At 39.7% G+C, this 18,715-nt stretch overlaps 2 protein-coding genes across 2 annotated transcripts; one reads left to right on the plus strand and one right to left on the minus strand.

Annotated features, from left to right (window-relative positions):
* The first annotated feature begins 4,277 nt into the window (after positions 1 to 4,277).
* Positions 4,278 to 8,011, plus strand: LOC111575523 (retinol dehydrogenase 10-like). Its single transcript, XM_023280715.3, has 5 exons — positions 4,278 to 4,727; positions 6,647 to 6,745; positions 6,878 to 7,023; positions 7,118 to 7,249; positions 7,328 to 8,011. Exons 1-5 carry the CDS (start codon positions 4,278 to 4,280, stop codon positions 7,446 to 7,448), a joined length of 948 nt encoding a protein of 315 aa, XP_023136483.1. The 3' UTR covers positions 7,449 to 8,011.
* Positions 7,732 to 18,539, minus strand: cse1l (CSE1 chromosome segregation 1-like (yeast)). Its single transcript, XM_023280702.3, has 25 exons — positions 18,383 to 18,539; positions 17,457 to 17,549; positions 17,201 to 17,343; positions 16,681 to 16,782; positions 16,435 to 16,580; positions 16,255 to 16,345; positions 16,041 to 16,148; positions 15,526 to 15,618; positions 15,257 to 15,424; positions 15,043 to 15,172; positions 14,861 to 14,926; positions 14,440 to 14,642; positions 14,232 to 14,316; positions 13,916 to 13,977; positions 13,689 to 13,825; positions 13,042 to 13,145; positions 12,842 to 12,939; positions 12,593 to 12,743; positions 12,271 to 12,479; positions 11,829 to 11,926; positions 11,634 to 11,719; positions 11,343 to 11,424; positions 10,442 to 10,588; positions 8,634 to 8,865; positions 7,732 to 8,404 (listed from the first exon to the last, which is right to left on the minus strand). Exons 2-25 carry the CDS (start codon positions 17,539 to 17,541, stop codon positions 8,315 to 8,317), a joined length of 2,916 nt encoding a protein of 971 aa, XP_023136470.1. The 5' UTR covers positions 17,542 to 17,549; positions 18,383 to 18,539; the 3' UTR covers positions 7,732 to 8,314.
* Between the last annotated feature and the right edge of the window lie 176 nt (positions 18,540 to 18,715).

Consider the following 18,715-nt stretch of genomic DNA (forward strand, 5'->3'; position numbering starts at 1 on the left):
AATTATTTAATTAAATATGTTGTCTGTTTAATATAATTTAATTGTATTTAATGTTAAATTTTCTTTTTAAAAGTTTGGTTGTATTAAATGTTTTTTTCCTTTGATTTAGTTACTTTTTTACATGTAGTTTATTTCTTTAATCTTTTTTTTCTGTCAAGATTTTAACCTCAACCTTAGAAATGAAACAAACTCTTAGATCACAATAGAAATACTTCTGTTGTCACAATCATGAGTTAGTCAATTATTCAGTTTATCAATTCAACTTTATTTGTTTAGCACCTTTCACACAGATGACAAACCTAAACAAGCAAAGAGAAAAAACTATGCTTAAACTATGATTAAACCTCAAAAACATATTTAAAAAAAAAATAAAAAATTTAACATGGTAATAAAATATGTTGTGTCCAGGGGATGGAGGGAGTTTATTGAAGTCTTCTTGGGTTCACATGGTAAATCATTTAAAATATAAACTTGATATTCAGTCTAAGGAAACTGCAGAGCGACAGAAGAACCAACAATATCTCCTGTTTTCTCCTTTAATGAGTCGACTCTTCTTGTGCTTTCAGACCAAAGAACTACAGACTCTTCACAACCTGCTCAAACTCTTGGTACAGGACCTCACCACACGGGTCAAGAAGGTTTCCATCTCATTTCTACTCTGAAGATCACCTTCTCAAACTGCTGACAAATGTTTCTGCTGCTCTAAAGTCTGCTCTCCAGAACTTCCTAAAAACTCTCAAAGTCTCTTCTGCTGCAGGTTGCTTTGTAGAACTGTTGCAGAAAACCTCACTAAACCACATGGAGGGGCCTCAAGATAGTCGTCCAAATGAAACCATACAAAAACCAAACTAGTACAACCCAAACGCTAAAGTCTCTTGCAGCCTAACAGAGAACCTCTGAGAACAGAGAATCAGGACAGGAACTCTTACCTTCTGGACAACCAACATTGGTTCACAAACAAGAATACAGAATGTGTCTGAGCAAAAACCTCTAAAGACTCACTACAGCCAAGATAAAGACACAACTCAGCTGTACCAAATCCACTAATCACTGCACACATTAGGACCATGTGCTAACTGTGGCTAAAGAACCTCATTTACCAAGACAACTATCCAGTACAAAGCCCTAAAACACACCAAGAAACACATTAAAGACGATTTTACTGCTGGAAGCTGCAAGCCAATGCCTAAAGAACAAACTGCAGGAACGGAGCCAGAGCAGTGGTGAAGAGAAGCAGAGGAAATGTTTGTCTGCAGCTAAATAAAGCAGGAAGACACCGAGCTGCTCAGGTGTTCCTGATAACACCAAGCAGCCACCTGGACAGCCAATAGGAACACAGCTTACTGGAAGTCCAGAGGGCTGGGTTAGTGAAGGAAATTTAATTTAAAGTTGAAGCAGAAAGTTAATAAAGAAAGTTGAAAACCACCTTCTGATACCTGAAATCTCTGAGTTTTCACACAAAGAACACCTGAACATGTCAAACTGGTTTCATAGTAGAACCATCATTGTAAAAATGTCATAGTATGGTGTGTTGCTCAAAAAACATTATGACCTGGCTGTCTAGGGTCGCCGAGGAGCAACACAAAAACAGGATAAACGCTGGTTTCCAGGGGGTTAGAAGGGTATTTATTTGAAAGAGTAAATTTGAGTAAGTTTGAAAAAATATCATCATGAATTTTGGCGCAAAAATATGCCATACTATACTATGTCGAAGAAAATATACGATTTTTCAACATGTTGTAAAAACATGCCATATGATGAAATAATGTAAAGGAGGCCGTGAAAAACACTCCGGAAAGGTTTTCTTTGAAAAAAAAATCAACATGAATTTTTGTGCAAAAAAACGCCATAGTATACTATGTCGAAATAAAAATGCGATTTTTCAGCATGTTGTAAAAACATGCCATATGATGAAATAACATAAAGGAGGCTGTGAAAAACACTCCAGAAAGGTTTTCTTTGAGAAAAAAATCATCATGAATTTTGGCGCAAAAAAACGCCATAGTATACTATGTTGAAAAAAAAATGTGATTTTTCAACATGTTGTAAAAACGTGCCATATGATGAAATAATGTAAAGGAGGCCGTGAAAAACACTCCAGAAAGGTTTTCTTTGAAAAAAAAATCAACATGAATTTTGGTGCAAAAAAACGCCATAGTATACTATGTTGAAAAAAAATTAGATTTTTCCACATGTTGTAAAAACATGCCATATGATGAAATAATGTAAAGGAGGCTGTGAAAAACACTCCGGAAAGGTTTTCTTTGAAAAAAAAATCAACATGAATTTTGGCGGAAAAAAACGCCATAGTATACTATGTCGAAAAAAATGCGATTTTTCCACATGTTGTAAAAACATGCCATATGATGAAATAATGTAAAGGAGGCTGTGAAAAACACTCCAGAAAGGTTTTCTTTGAGAAAAAAATCATCATGAATTTTGGCGGAAAAAAACGCCATAGTATACTATGTCGAAATAAAAATGAGATTTTTCAGCATGTTGTAAAAACATGCCATATGATGAAATAACATAAAGGAGGCTGTGAAAAACACTCCGGAAAGGTTTTCGTTGAAAAAGTTGAGCATCGAGAGTGTTTTAGGAATTCATTCATTGTGTTGTGAACTTTGAAGGAGCAGAAACTTTACAGCTGCCAAAGATATGAGCTCCAATTCAGGATGCTGTAGGAAATGAAGTTCATCAAATGAACACTTGATTTTTGCTGATAACTCATTAAATTACTGAAGAAATCCAACATAAAAACTTGTAAACTCTCAGGCAGCTTTTGTTAAAGTTTGTCTATAATTCTATCATCATGTTCTGGAACCAGGACTCTGCAGAAGTTCCTTCAATCATATACTTGTGTGTTTCTATTTAAGGCCTCAGGTTTGAACGTATAGCAGAGGATTAGAAAGGAGTGATTTTAATATTTAAATCAGTCCAGTAAATGTTTGGAGTAGAGTCTCACTTAAATATATCCAAATGAGTTCACCACATGACACTCAGGGTTACACTATCACGGTGCAGGGATAATGTCTTCCATCAGGGATCAGGAGACACATTAATAGGGGGTAATGGTATATTTCACTGGTATGGCCTCGCTGGTGGGACCCGGCCCCTTTATGGCTCTGGGGTGGCGGGGGTGGCCCATCATCCATGTTGCTGTGGCTGGGGGGTCTCCAAGGCCTGGGGGTTGTGGCCTGGGGAGGTTCTCCTGCGTGGCCGACGGGTCCCGGCTGGTGCGGTGGCTCTTGGTGGGCTGCGGGGGCTGGATTGGCCATCCTGGTGGGCGCTGTGGCTGTGGTGTGAGCTGGTGGCATGTGGTGGCTCTGTCCTGGTTGGGTTGTCGGGGTACGTTGCGGGGTGTGGGGGCCTTGGGTGTGCTGTGCTCTCCTGGGGATGTCAGTAGCTGCTCCCTCTCGTTCTCTGGGTCCGCGTGGTTCACGGTGGCCGCGGTGGCTCTCTGGGGGTGCCGTCCTGTGGCTCCTGCGGCCCGGGGGGAAGGGGTGCCCTGTTGGCTTGGCCCTGCCTTGACGTGATTGCTGTTCTGGGCTTCGGGGTCCTTCACACTTGCATGTTTGATCAGGTCTCGCCAGCTCCTGTCGAGTCCCATTGACAGTGAATAATGGGACACACCAATGGTAATTTGTTCTTTTACAATATTATTTGTAATGTTTGGGAATAACAAAACTGGAAAAACCTCTAAAATAATAATAGATTGCTCCAAAAGCTATATATTGTTATCTGTTAAAAACTATTTAAAATGTACAATTTTACAGTATAGAGAAGATATAAAACATATATGAATTTTTTATTGTTGATGTATATGAGGTATAAGTAGGTGTGGTAGTACTGACAGACTTAAAAACTGTGAACTTATCCTTCGAGATCATCAGCAGTCAGCTAGAAAAAGTAGTACAGAACTGACAGGCTATGAGAGCTGTCATTTGAATAAATAATATATAAGTGTGGACTTGGTTCAGTATGTTGTGTGCTTTATTTGGCTCTGGAACTCAGAAAAGTGAGACCATGGTGTTATCTTAATCCTGCTGCTGTTTATGAACAAGTTATGAATGTGCACGAGTTAGTCCGTGAGCTGCTCCGTCATCAGACAAAAGGCCCCTCCAGCCTATTGGTGGCCACCATCAGTCTGCGTCCTAATCCGCCACCCAAGTTATATAAAATGTGGATCCAGCCCCCAGACACACACACACACACACACACACACACAAACAACTGTGACTCCAGAGCTTGGCGGGCTGCCTGAACTTCTGAGCATCATGATCGTGATAGTGGACCTGCTGCTGATGCTCATCGACCTCACCTACTCCATCCTGAGCGCCGTCATCCAGACCATCCTCCGGCCGAGGCTCAAGTGCATTGATGGGGAGCTCTGTCTGATCACTGGGGCCGGGGGCGCCCTGGGGCGGCTCTTCGCCCTGGAGTTCGCCAAAGAGGGAGCGCACCTGGTGCTGTGGGACTGTAACGCAGCGGCCAACGAGCAGACCGCCAAGCAGGCGCGGGAGCTGGGAGTCCAGGTGCACACGTACACGGTGGACCTGTCCAAGCGCCAGAGCATCTATGAGGCGGCGGACAGGGTGAGGGCGGAGGTCGGATGCGTCTCCATCCTGGTGAACAACGCAGGAGTGGTGGCGGGACGGAGGCTGCTGGACTGTCCGGATGAACTTCTGGAGAGGACTCTGCTGGTCAACTGCCACGCACTGTTTTGGGTGAGACGCGCGTCTTTTACGCACACAACACATGACGCTTCACTTTACAGGCACGAAGCTCTGACAAAGATTATGCAACAGCTATTCACTGTCCTGCTCGTTGGCCCGGGTTAGTGTTTGTGCACTGATGCGTGAAGGGATCATCCTGTCCCACAGCAGAACCGGTGGATTAGATATCCATAATACAGACACTCTAAAATGTGTCCACGTTAACATGAAGTTGCAAGAGTGGGTCTGAACCTTGAATTTACTCATCCAAAGAATAAAAGGACCCGCAGGCTTGCAGACTTGTTAGGAAAGCATGTGATTCTGCTTTTGATCCTCTTAAAGCCTCAGTCTCATGCTGAAAAATTAAAAGGGTAAGCTCATTAGCAGCCCTAAATATAAAGAACAGCTGTTTTTGTGGAGGCACATGGGACACTCAAATGCACCTGATCTGGCAAAGGGGACTTGCTTCTAAAAAACAATTAAAATAAGGGCTTATGTAATTAATTCCACTGTGCATTTCAATCTTGCAACATTATAAGGTTCCAGCTCAAAAGGAACATAAAGCAGGAACCTCAAAACAATAATGCCTACATTTCTTTGAATAGTCCTGCATTTTCAAAAAAAGAAAAAAAAACACTGTTGAGACAAAATATTTAGACATACTGCTGTCATTTTACTTGATACTGGGCTTGGATATTCCTTATAAGGTTCATTTAAGCAAATAATTTTAGATGAAAGTGCATTCAGTGTCTTGTATTTTCTGCGACAGAATCAATTAAATGCTCTCAATACCTTATTGGGTAAAGTCCTCATTGTGTTAACCCTCCTGTTATGTTGCAGTTCAAATTGACCCAAGTACAAAAATAACTTTTAAAAAATGTTTAAAGTATTTTTTGATATGAAACTTCTGCTTGGCTTAAGAAGAGTAATCACAATATAAAATGAAAATGGCTCATTTCACATATTTGTAAATCCACCCTGAACCAAACAGGTGTCTTGTGTTAATTTATCAACTCCAGGAAAAGAAAAAAAATCTAAATATAAAATAATTTTTTTAAAAAAGCCTGTGTTATGTAAAACTATTTCTGTGTAGGTCATCCAATGTCCATTAAAAAAAATTTAACATCCATTTTTAATGACAAACGAGTGAATTATCCTCATTGAACCATGATCTGTGAGATGTAAAGAACAGCATTATACTAAATATTGATTGGAATGGTTAGTAATGGAATTAATAATGATATATATAAATGTTTATTGGGGTTTTTTGGTTTCTGACATTTTGGATAATTCGCTGACTCGGGAACATCATGGCTGCTCCTGACAAATGAACCTAACAGGAGGATTAAATACAGAAAACTCACCTCTGTGTATTAATGTCACATAATTACCTTTTTTTTCCCATGAAAAGATGCAACTCGTGTCTGCCTCCTTCTCCATCCACCTCTCCCCACGCTCGAGCATACCAGCTCACCTACAACTTTGCTCAAACACTGTGTTCTATGCTACACAATACGTTGTAATATTGCAGTAATTCAGAAATACATGTTCAAACTTGAAACCAATTCTGAAGAGCAATGATGAAGAAAGTCCCACGCTGCAAGTGGACAGGTTTGGGTCCTTCAGTTAGTTACATATGAAACTCCTGCACACTGCAGTTTCATGGTGGACATGCTCAGCCATGGTTCTGACTGTATTTTGCTCATGATGCAACCTTCAGTATTAACTCTACCACCACATGGACATGTTAACTAGAAGAAACACTTGACTATCACTGGAGGGGGTCTTTAGGTAAGTTACATTACTTTTGAGAGACAATGCAAGTGATCAGTGCTGAGCTTCTTCAAGTGTATGACCTCCTTGATAGTTTACTAAATTAATCTGAATTTCTGCTATTGGTACTTCAGTCACCTTTCTAATCCACCCAACAGATGACAAAGGCCTTCCTGCCTCAGATGAAGGCAAAGAACCATGGTCACATCGTAACCATTGCCAGTGCTCTGGGACTATTCAGCACTGCGTGTGTAGAGGTACGCTGCATGTCAACTAACAAGTGAACAAACTGAACACAAAGAACAATCATTAACAAAGCATGTAATGCCAACAGACATGGCAGCTCATTTGAATGCACATCACTCTGTTGTGTCCACTTTACTCTCCAGGATTACTGCGCCAGTAAATTTGGAGCGGTTGGCTTCCACGAGTCGCTGACACACGAGCTGCTAGCAGAGGACCTGGATGGAATCAAAACCACTTTAGTTTGCCCTTACATTGTAGACACAGGCATGTTTGCAGGCTGTGAAATTAGGTGAGTGGCCATCGTTTATAATTTGAACTATTTTGATCGGTAACGCTGCAATAAAGAATACTTTGGTCGATACTTTTTGTTTGAAATTTATCAGGAGAGAGCTTCGGAGTCTGATTCCACCTCTGGAGCCTCTTTACACTGTGCAACAGTCCATGAAAGCCATTTTAGCAGAGCAGCAAATGATCTGCATCCCTCGCCTCATGTACATTCCCTTCCTCGCAAGAGCGTAAGTACTGATGAACATCACACATCATCATCAGCTGTTGTGATAAATTTATGTGGGACTTCTCTTCTCCATTTCTAGGTTGCTGCCTTGGGATGCAAATGTTGCAACATATCGCTTCATGGGAGGTGACAAGTGCATGCTACCTTTCATCAAGAATGTTGAAACGAAGACCACCAACGGCCATATCAAATCTTCATAGGACTTCTCTGACAATCTTGTTAAAAAATATGGACCAACAGACACCAAAGGCTCACATAATATGTTGTAAAATGGATTAATTTTGTTATCTGAAGGGAGAGTTTCTGCACTTATTCCCTTGACTTCCAAAAAATGCGTAATTTCAAGTGAAAAGTAACTGTAACATACCATGAAGGGATTTCTCACTGAAAGGAAATCCTTGAAAAGCCAAAAATTAAGTTCAATAAAGGTAATTCAACCTACTGCAGATGGAGAAACTAAAGAGACAGCTGTGATAACAGATCTATACAAGTGCCTCTTTTTATTCACATTAACAAACAGTGCGGAAACAAAGGCTAGACATTAACAAATCTAAGGGAAACATGCAAAAGAAAAATATTAAGCATAATGTTTGAGCCACAGAGTACAGTCTGAATGACTGTAAAAAGGAAGTCAAGCATACACAAGAAAATCTTAAAGACCTCCCAATTGATTCAGATGTTCAGCATCCCACAATACTGTTAAATTTTACCTCTGTTGCTGCTGCTGTTGGTACAATAAACTGACAACTACATCACAACCTGACATCCAAATCCTTGTTAGCCTTTGCCACATAGTAAACAAAAGGTCCTAACACAAAACAGTGATGCTGTTATTGTTGAGTTTTGGTCATGTCATTTAAAAATCCTTAAAAAAAACTTCCATCAGAGAACACATCCTAAATTCAGGCAAAGTTATTATTTTCTCTGGTAAATCCACCATATAACTGTCAAGTCAAACCAAATCGGTAAAGTCTCATGTTCAGCTGAAGCAGGTCTGACGTGTGACCTCGGGCCACTTTTACAGTCAATTGTGGTCTCTTATAGAGTGAACATCATCACCTCAGTTTCAAACCAGCTGCACAGTGGCTGCTTGTAAGTAGCCCTGCAGGAACTGGAGGGCTTCTGCATTCAGGCTGGTGCTCAGCATTGAAGGAACCTACATCGAAAACAAGGAGAGAAGAAGGAAGTTGGGCTTTAATGTGTTTCTGCTATATGTCCTGTCATGGGTGGTCCTGAACATCTCTATATGGCAATAACTGACATTTCAAACATTCCAAACAAAACTAAACAACAACTTCTTTAAAAAAAAAAAAAAAAAAAGTAAGGAAAGTGCAGGGCAGTTTTTGATACAAAATGCTAATTATTTGCTGTATATCTGAACATACCCTTCCGGGACAGGCAGTAGAGAGCTTGTGGAGCGATTGAGCCAGCAGGATTTTTGGATTGCCCACAGCGTCACCAATAGGGTCATGCTCCTTCTTCCCAGCAAAGGCCAGCTGTGAGAATGCTGTCTGATAGCCTGGCGTGTCTTCGATGTCAATGAAGTGCTCATCGTCTGGGATGCTGTCGTCCTCTGGCAGCTCGAAAAAACCAATGAGGGCCTGGAGAAGCGGGATCCTAAACAAATGATAAAAATGTATCAACAGCTCCATATGTACCAGAGGGTTATTTCTAACTGGGAACTACATCTTCAAATAATACTATAAAAACAGAGATTGATGTAGCTTCTCTGAAAGTTTTTTTTAAAGAATTATCCTGTTTAGTTGCTAGTTTCAGTGCTGCTATCAAACATCAAATATCTCCCAAAAAATAGCATTCAGTTTTAAGTTATTTCATCTGTAAACCTGTCCAAAGGAAAACATGGTTAATAAGATATGACATAGTCTAATTTAAACAAAGATGATCAATAGTACCTACTCTTCAACCACTCAATTGGTAGCAGGGGGAAAATGTGCAAGTTATTTCTAGATTAACTAAATCAGCCACAGTGCATCAAGTTCATTCTACCTGCTAGCCTGATTAGCAATGAATCTATTCTGAATGACCAAAAGGCTGTATTTGCAGAAAATTAAACCAATAACCTTTGGTGAAATGATAGAGTTATAGCAGACCAGTGTGCATCTGCTCATACTCATAAAAAATAAAACTAGATCAATTGATGATTTAATGATCCCAATAGAACCGTTGAGGAAAATAGCACATTGCTAATGCTTGTCTTTTAGGCCATCCGTTTTAACAAAGTACAGCCACATCACCAACTTGTTCAACATGGTGTCAATTAGTTTGGAGCCAAATCCAAGTAAACATTCAATAGAGTCCAGAGATTGTGAAAACCTGCAAGGCGTTCATAGGTAGTACATTTGTGATGCCACAAAAAATAATGGATTAATCCTGGAAGGCTGCTAATGCAGCACTTTTCTCCTTATAAAGGTAACATCAGCAATTGTCTGACCAATGAGGGCTTGATCAGATGAGTGGCCATCGATCAAACAGTTGGCCTGGAGCCTATAGCCTTAGCACAGGTGCAGTTGTGTTTTAAGCGACTCTGATAAGCCCACCAGTAAAGTAGAATTAGGATGGTGCATTGCTGGGGATGACATTGTGACATTTTAACAGTAAAGGGGATGCCACCGTCTTGCACTGGTGACATTTTTTGCAACGAGACAGTAGTGATGTGAAGTGACATCACATCCTGCCTCCTCCTTGGCCCAAATACCAACTCAGTACCTCGTATATATATATATATATCCTTTTCTAAGTAAAAATGATAACTTCCAGCTCTCAAGCTAAATAGCTACATATCAACAATATTTTCCCCTGGAGCTTAGTATCAAGGGATGAGCATTTGGCGGGCTCTCAATACAAAATCTCTCTGTAGACATAATCAATCAGTCTTTATTGGTCATTGCACATTTTCATATACAACGAAATTTCATTTGAGCTGCCCTGCCAATGACATCTGTGATACTTTGTGTTCACTTGTAGGAAGTCGTTTCATCATCCATCTTGGTATGTATACTATAACACTGTCAGATTTCTGAGATGAGTTTAATTAGCCGGTGTGACTAAAAAAAACACCCGTGTGGGTGTACTATAGGCGTGAAAAGCTTTAACCAAATTAAACGCATTAAGAAAAAGAAGGAGAAAAAAAAAGAAATGCAATAGTTGGGGCTCTTTAAGGCTTATTTCTTACCAGAGTTTAGTGTACTCTGTGTCCATCATTGCAGGACACTCAGTGAGGACTTTTGTAATGCCAACTGCACAGATCTTCTTCTCAACTGTTCCAGACACCTTCTGAACCTCTGGAATAACGATCTTCTCCAGCACCATACCAAACATTCTGCAACACAAAAAGTCATTTACACTAAACATTAAGACACACTGGAGATGTTCAAAGAAATTGAGGTCAGGAACTATTGTTAACATTTCAACCATACAAATGACAGGATCCAGGCATCAGCATAGTCATCATCACACAGGGAAATGTTGTGAAATGAGGGGTTGATATTATTCTCTATCATTCCACATAAAGTAATTTCCTTTCTTCAAATACAGCACCAAACCTACCAGTTTGTCGCTAATTTGTCTTTTTCACAATTAGCTGTGTAGCAAACAACACACATTTTGTTCAAACATAAACATCTGAAATTGCCATCAATTCCTCTGAGAGATGCATGGTTGAGTGTTGTTGTTGCAGGTAGGAACCAGGATTGAGGAATGTCAGTAAAACATTTATTTCACCAATGACATTCATTGTGAATGCAGCCAGTCAAAGCAGACTATAGTTTCCATCCTTCACAGGAACTTAAATAGGCTGAATGTTTGATAAAGTTTTCACTGCACCATTTCTTTAGGATATGCCCTTGAAAACCATTCTTCTGTTCAGTGAGCAAGATAGATTTAAATGGCTTGAATGAGCCATAAAACTCCAAGGGCCAGAAAGCCAAGTCATCAATCTTCTCTGTGTTAATGTCAACACAACTGTTCCCACTGACTAATGTCTGCACTGATGGCTGAACCCACCAAATAACTGCATCAACAGACAAGTGGGCTTTCAGTCAACATCTCATGGTTTACAGTGAAAATATACTTACTTTGGCTGGATGCTGTCAAAAATCTCCTGAAGTGCAATAGCTCCGTATTTGACACAATACAAATTGATAAACACCAAAAAACCTGTGAGAAAGAGGAAATAAAAAGGGAAACTTATTTAAGTACATAAAATATTCTATGACTGTATTTACTAATAGAACTGCTGATAATTTGCACTGCACTGGCTAAAAATCACACCCATGTCTTCCCTTTAAGTAAAAAGGTTAAACTTTCATTCAGAATAAAAGACCTAAACAGAACATGAAAGCAGGTAATGGGAAGATTGTACTCACTCTTGATGAACTTGGTGGTTTTAGAGCCTTGTAGCCTCTGGAAGAGTAAAATGAAGATCTGTTTCCTGTACTGAGTGATAGATTCTCTGTACAGAGTAAAACAGGTCAACAATATATCATTACCATACCATTCAGTTTCATCAGGTACAACATTACACAGCTGATCCACTGAGGAGACAACTATAATCGACTTACGGGGGCATGTGCTCTATGATACTGTTGAGAAGGTAAAAACCTTGGTGGTCATTGGCCTTGGAGGCAATAAGCTTCTGGAAAACTCCAAGCAAGCCGGGCTGAGGAGAAAAGAGGAGCAAGGCAAGCTCTAAATATGAATACACTTATTACATACATTAAGAAAAATATGTTATCCACTTTGTAAAGAAAGTAAGCAGAAACACAACTCTGCCTGCTGTTGTGTGCTTCCATTTTATCAGACAATTTTAAGATCACCTTCTCCGAGACCACTAAGCAACCCACAACATTTTGAACACAAAAACACTGTCAAATTTAAATTTTATAGAGATAATTAGTATGCATATTTATGTATTTTTCCACATTTCAAGAAATATTTGAATTTACAATAAAAAAGTAGCTGCTCTGCATCTTCTCTACTGTACACAACACTGTCAATACTTACTATTTTATCTGCAGCAGAGCCTGCAATAGTGGCACCTCCCTTCTCCAGGTAAGCCTGAAGCAGTCGCACCAGAGGGGGGATGTTCCCTGTTCGTTCCCATAGGACAGGTTGCAGCAGGTGAGGGAATAAAGCCATATAAGAAGCAGGAATAGAGTTGGAGTGGATCTCTAGGAGGAGAGACATCACCTGGAACACATATGGAAGAAACTCTGCAACAGAAAACAAATAAAAGATGAGTTGAGTTGCATCTAATTATGCACCAGATGCGTTTATCAATAAATCATCTAAGCAGACAAGTTTATTCCATAGGTAAAAGGTATACCCTGGACATCATTCTGAAGGATCTCAGTGAAGACAGGGAAGAGTGCTTCCTCGAAGCTGCTGACAGTTGTGGGGTTGGCCTTGCAGGTGATCCGGACAGACAGGCACAGGGACTCGAACAGATAGTGGTTAAAGTGAGGTTTGCTGGGATTCTGAAAATTGACAAAATATTAATAATAGTTGAGATGTGTATGCCCAAACAAACATACTGGAAAATCTGTTTCTAGAAATAGTAACAAATATGTGTTACCTTGCTGACTAGAAGGAGCTTATGAGTGAGCTGACCAATCAGAGTGGGAATGTAGGGAACAATGGCCTCCTGCAGCAGGGAGAAGCTGCGCATGATGGCTTTAGAAATGAAGAAAGACATGATGAGGCTACTTAAAACAATGTTGGAGTTGGTCTGATGCTGACTAGGGAGCATTTAGATGACAGGACAGTCAGGTTTACCTTTCATGATGTACTCATTTTCTGCAGAACCAGGAAGAGCAAGTGCCTTGAACAAGTTGTTGAGCAGCTGCTCAGTAAAAGGTGCCATCTCTGCAGCAGTGATACTGAAAATATAAAGAGAGAATGTTTGGTTTAAACAATGAGTTAGTAGCTATATAGACCGACATAACTGTTTGAGCAGACTTTCTGCACCCCTTGGTCATTTCATATCTGTCTATAAAACATTTTTTATAGTAATATAACTACAGGGCATTGTGGTGGGTAAAAATAAGAATTGGGTAATATTAGGAATGGGGAGGCACTTAGATACATACTAATAAATATGGCATATTTGGGAAAGATTTTTAACATCACTAGCTAATCCAGTTGCTGTTAATGCTTTCACAAATTAACTCCATCATGTAGATCAGGTAATTTAACACCACTAATGTGAAATTATGTTACACTTTGTATCAATCTGTATCAGATATGCTGAAACTTTCCTTGTTCTGACTTGGGCATTAAAAGAGAATAAATGCCAACATACCTAAACATTACTAACTGTAATAACTCCACATTTTCCATGTTTTCAAAAGAAATGGGCTATCACTGTTTTGGATAATAAAAAAAAAAAAATACAATATAATTATGTCTCTTAAAGTACTCACAGTGTTGAATTGTTGGGGCCTCTCATAGTGAACAGCCTCTCCAATGCATGGGCAGCATATGTGTGCTCCACTGTGCTCTCTGCCTGCAGGTGAGTTATCAGTAGAGGAACTGCCTGCAGCAGCTGCTCCTTGGGAAGCTGAAGGAAAAAGATAGAAGGACACCTCAGTAACAACTTCACTTTCCCCTTTGCAATTGAACAAGATACAGAGAAAGCAAGACTTCATACCTGACTTCTGAAGATCATAACATACTTGACAGCGTCTGCCTTCAGCACTGGGAACTCATTAACTACAATGAGAATACAAGAGAGACGAATTTGACTACAGTTCCATTTGCAAGTAGCAGAACAACTGCATAACTGGATAATACAGTAAAAAAAAAACATTTTGTGACTACAAATGACCACTATGTAAAAACATGAGCAAAATAAAATTGACAAAAATTTATCAATATGGAGCCAATCATACAGTGAGACAGCGGTTGTGGCACAAAAGACAGTTTATACTTGTGTAGCATAGTGAGAACTACAAATGAGCTCTTACCATTGGGGGATTTTAAGTCTGGGAGAATGTGGTTGACAAAGAATTCAGTCAGATTCACCAACTCATTGGCCTGTGTTATTCCATGCTGTGGGCAAAAACACAACATAAAATGTTCCAATTCTATCTAACATGGCCCTTAAACTTTCACTGCATTAGCTCTTACATACTCACTAATATTTGAAAATGTATCTGTTTATGTCAACTATACCTTCTGTGTTTGAGCTTTAGACGCCAGCGATGTGACCAAATAGATTGCAGCATCCTTGTGTTTCCAGTTTTCCCCAGGGTTCTTGGCATACTCTGCCAGCATTGAGTTTACATAGCCAGAGAAGATTGCAGTGACTGGCCCCTCAAAAAATTTACAAAGGCCTCTTACCAAGTCACATGCTGCCCTACGGCGAGTGTCGATGTCTAAGGAAGGATGAGAACAACAGTTATCACCAACCATTCGACCGAATGAGTGACTTAAATGACTAATCTCTAGGTTTTCACCAATCTTAAATGGTGAGATAGAAATATGATTGGCAGGCCAGATATGTAAACTCACAGTGTATATGTGCATAATATACAGAAAATAAGGAATATTACGATTTTTTTTAGAAGTTATAAACAATCATCAAAATTTTTACCAGATCCTTCAAGGTCTCTCCGAATGTATTCCTCTGAGTTATCTTCAAAGGCTTCCTCATCTGCACCTAATTAGGCAATGGAGGCAATCTGGTCAGTGTCAAACTCTACATAAGCACATGTTAGTATCCAAGTAAGCAGACCACTGAATGTGAGGGGGGGAAAAAAACAAACATTTACTTACTTCTGAACTCCATGTTGGGCACAATGACCTTCTCACAAATGCTAGTGAGTGTATTCTGGTCCTCAAATAGATGCTTGTAGTGTGGCCTTTCACAGACCGATGCCAAGAACTGGATAGCATTGCTTACAAGCTGCAACAAAGACAGGTGTATTGTTAGTACAGAGAAAGTGAACTTCAAGAACAAAACAAAAACTGTCGAGCTCAGTACTCTCACCAGGTCATATTTGACTTCCTGGCCAGTAGAAACCAAAAGGTTCCAGATAGCAGTGACAAAGCGTGGCAGGTATGGCTGAAATTCCTCATCATACTTCTGAGCATAAAGAGCAGCATTGTCACAGATCTGAGACTTCAGCAGCTCCAGGAGACCTGCTTCCTCTTCATCCTGAGGGGGTGACACAAGAAACAAAAATGAATAAACGTGAACGACTTCACTGACAGCATGATAAATTTAATGCACGGAAAAAGAAATAAAAGACAACTCACATCTGTTTGTAAAAGCTTATTATCCAAAGTCAGCAGGGCGTGGAAGTTGGTCATCCAGGTTTCCATGTTGTCTTCAAAAAACTCTGGAAGGTCCTGTGTAATAATGCAGAGCACAGTTACAGGCAAACATTCCTGATAAAGGTGCATTTGAATTACTAAATAAACACAAGCTGACATGACTGCTACGTGAGGCAAATTCAATAGGACACTTTCTGATAATGCTAAAGCACGTCTACCTAACAGTACCTGCAGGTTTATTCTAATTTATTACAAATAAAATTATGACAGCATTAATTTTAATCACTTGTAGTAATAATAAATCTTAACCGGTTTTGGATATCCTTTTGGATTATTTGTTATTACTGATCAAAGCCAATACATTACAATTAATACGAAAGGAGGTCTTGACTAAGTCTTGCCACATTCTTTAAAAATAAATTTCATCAAACAGAAATGGAAGAAGCTGACACTGACCAAAACAACATGTCTGTTAAGTGTAAAGAAGCTGAACCAACCTGAAAGTTAAGACTGTAGAAAAGCTTGGAGATGAGTGTGAGGGAGGAGAAAAGGACCTTCAAGGCATTGATGTCTGTAGCATGAGTCTGACACAACTCAATTGTGGCCTACAACAAAGAGAGAAACCTCATTAAAATGCAATCTTTGCTATGTTTTAGATGATACATAACTAGATACTTGCAGCATTGTGGTAACAAAACAGACATTACAAACCTTGAACAGCTCTGTCAGAGGTAGAGCAAATGTGTCCAATACTAGTTTTATCTCAGACCAAAGCTCATTTGACTTGAATTCATGGCGGTACCTTGAAAGGAAAAAAGTGGGGAAAATATTAAAATTCTCTATAAACTTACTTTTAGAAAGCAGTATATTTTATGAACAAGTTATCTCTACCTCTTGAAGAGGGAATGCGCAGTCCGAAGTACTCCATTGATTATGTGGAAGTCACCACTTCTGAAGCGGGTCACCATCTCTGTTAGAAGGTCAGGCCATTTTTGAGGGAAGTCTTCCCTTCCTATGATGCTGATAGCATCACTCAACTGCAGAAATACATTGGAGATATAAGGAGGTTTATTTAAGCATATTATTCCACACTTTCAAATTGGACTCTTTCAGCTATGATGGCAAGTGAAGATGTACCTGTTTCTGAATCTGTTCCGGGCTGCTCAACATCAAATTTACAATGTTTGCTTTGATTGCTGTTCGGTCTAGGTCAGAGATTTTGTCTGGTTCATCTTCAACCTTTGGGAAAACAAACCAAAGCATTCAGGTAACACATCAACAGGTGCAATACAAAAATGGCTCTGTGCACAGATGTTCAAACACATTTTGCTAATAATATATGTGAATGGCAATGCATTCTAAACCACACAGACCGACATCTTGATGTGCCTATACCAAAAAACTCTGAGTTCAATGCCCCAAATATGCCAAATTGCCACAATTATTTGTATCTGCATGGCAGAGCACAAGCTGGTACTTCCTGTCTTTTCTGTTCAGTTCTCAGTAACAATTAAATGTGAAAGTTAGTTTTAAGTCTGGTATGATAACAAAGGTAACATCCATTTGAAGTGGACTTGGATGAACTTTGTCTGTACAAGACACCAAGTGTGTGAAGAGTCACCGACATCCAAACTAGCTGTTATATAGTGAGACTCACAATTCTCCAGTTTCTTTTGATGTAGTTCTTGAATGTAACGGCAGCACAGACACGAATCACGTTGTCTTGGGATTTCTCCAGCAAAGTGAGAAGTAACAATGGGTAGTTCTGATTTCCCTCCACAGATTCAAGAAACTTTTCAGCTAAGAGGAAAAAAAACAATGTTGCAGAACAGAGTAAATATTTATGGGTCAATGACGATAATAATATGCTTTTAGAATGTGTAAATTAATGCTATATCATTGTATTGTACTACCTGGACGCCTGATTGTTGGATCTGGGTCCAGTGTTTTCCTCAGGAACTCAGTCAGGGTTTGCAGGTTAGCATCATTTAGTTCCATGCTCGCAACTATGGGCGAAAAATACAGTGAGTAAACGAATGAAAGAAAAAAAAACACGTCTCAATTTGCTACGAGGTTAAGTGCCACACTACACATCTGTGAGCTTTGTGAAAATGTTTAATAACTTGCACCCAATTTAACAATACATTATTAAAACACGTACATTGGTTCCTTCAGCATCATGCTATACGAAGTTCCTTCTTGTGTGCTAACTTTAACTGTTGACATAATACGCGCTGTGATTAAGAATACATTCACAGTTCTATCTAACAAACCGATTAGTTTCTTAATACCAAGATCCTCTGTTAGCATAAGTCATTCATGCATTCAGTATAGCTTGCTAGCAGCTAACACAGCTAGATTGGCTACATTGCCTCAATCTGGCATTAGCTCAGCTGGCCCAACTGACTCCAGATCGGTTTATGCAGTGTAACGTCTCAGCTAGCAGGCTAAAGGTTGTCTAGTCTTCTGTAAGTTTAAACATAAGCACATGGCGGCCGCAATATCGCATGTACTGGGTGTGTGTACAGTCAAAGTCACATTTAAACAGAGTGTATCTAGTGCATCACTTTCCTGAATTAACTGTAAAGCATGTAATATTATCTAAAGGTATGGGAAGCAAAATCCCTATTCCAGTTAATAGACTGATCCAGCAGCCGGTCCCCTCCAAGTCAGCCGGCTAATGTTAGCACTAGCTTGCTAATGTGTTTGCTGCTAACCATAAAGTTGGCTGATTTACGGACATTACGCGTTTACTCGCGAGAGTGAACTATAACCAAGTTAGGACGCTGAGTGTTATACTACTGGATATATGAAACGTTAAAGTAACAGAAAGTCTTACCGTGACGGTAAATTTCGGTCAGAATGGGATGGAGAGCCACTACCCGTACAGACGTGCTCGCCGTGCCAGCTTTCAAACGACTCGAGTAAAAGGAACTGCGCGGTCAGTGTACTGCGCAAGCGCACATGTCAGGAGAAGGCCGTAAGACACGCCCCTTGCTTGGCCTGAAGTGCAGCAGCGCAACACGATTTAAAATAAAGAGTTTAAAATCATAGCTAAAGACTATCATCTCTAAAAGAAACCAAAATAAAGACAGATGTAACATATCATGAAATACTGTTGTATTACTTTAACAAGTGATGCTCCTCAAACACCAAACACAAGGTCCTGCTG

This window comes from Amphiprion ocellaris, chromosome 5 (assembly GCF_022539595.1).
Source record: "Amphiprion ocellaris isolate individual 3 ecotype Okinawa chromosome 5, ASM2253959v1, whole genome shotgun sequence".
NCBI lineage: Eukaryota > Metazoa > Chordata > Actinopteri > Pomacentridae > Amphiprion > Amphiprion ocellaris.

Excerpts from the sequence above, each read along its gene's own strand:
- LOC111575523 (XM_023280715.3), top strand. The coding sequence starts at position 4,278 with ATGATCGTGATAGTGGACCTGCTGCTGATGCTCATCGACCTCACCTAC. Across the intron at positions 7,024-7,117 it reads TTTGCAGGCTGTGAAATTAG|GAGAGAGCTTCGGAGTCTGA; the intron begins GTGAGTGGCCAT and ends GAAATTTATCAG. Across the intron at positions 7,250-7,327 it reads ATTCCCTTCCTCGCAAGAGC|GTTGCTGCCTTGGGATGCAA; the intron begins GTAAGTACTGAT and ends CTCCATTTCTAG.
- cse1l (XM_023280702.3), bottom strand. The coding sequence starts at position 17,541 with ATGGAACTAAATGATGCTAACCTGCAAACCCTGACTGAGTTCCTGAGG. Across the intron at positions 12,940-13,041 it reads AAATGAGTACATCATGAAAG|CCATCATGCGCAGCTTCTCC; the intron begins GTAAACCTGACT and ends TCATTTCTAAAG. Across the intron at positions 12,480-12,592 it reads CCTTCAGAATGATGTCCAGG|AGTTTCTTCCATATGTGTTC; the intron begins GTATACCTTTTA and ends TTTCTGTTGCAG.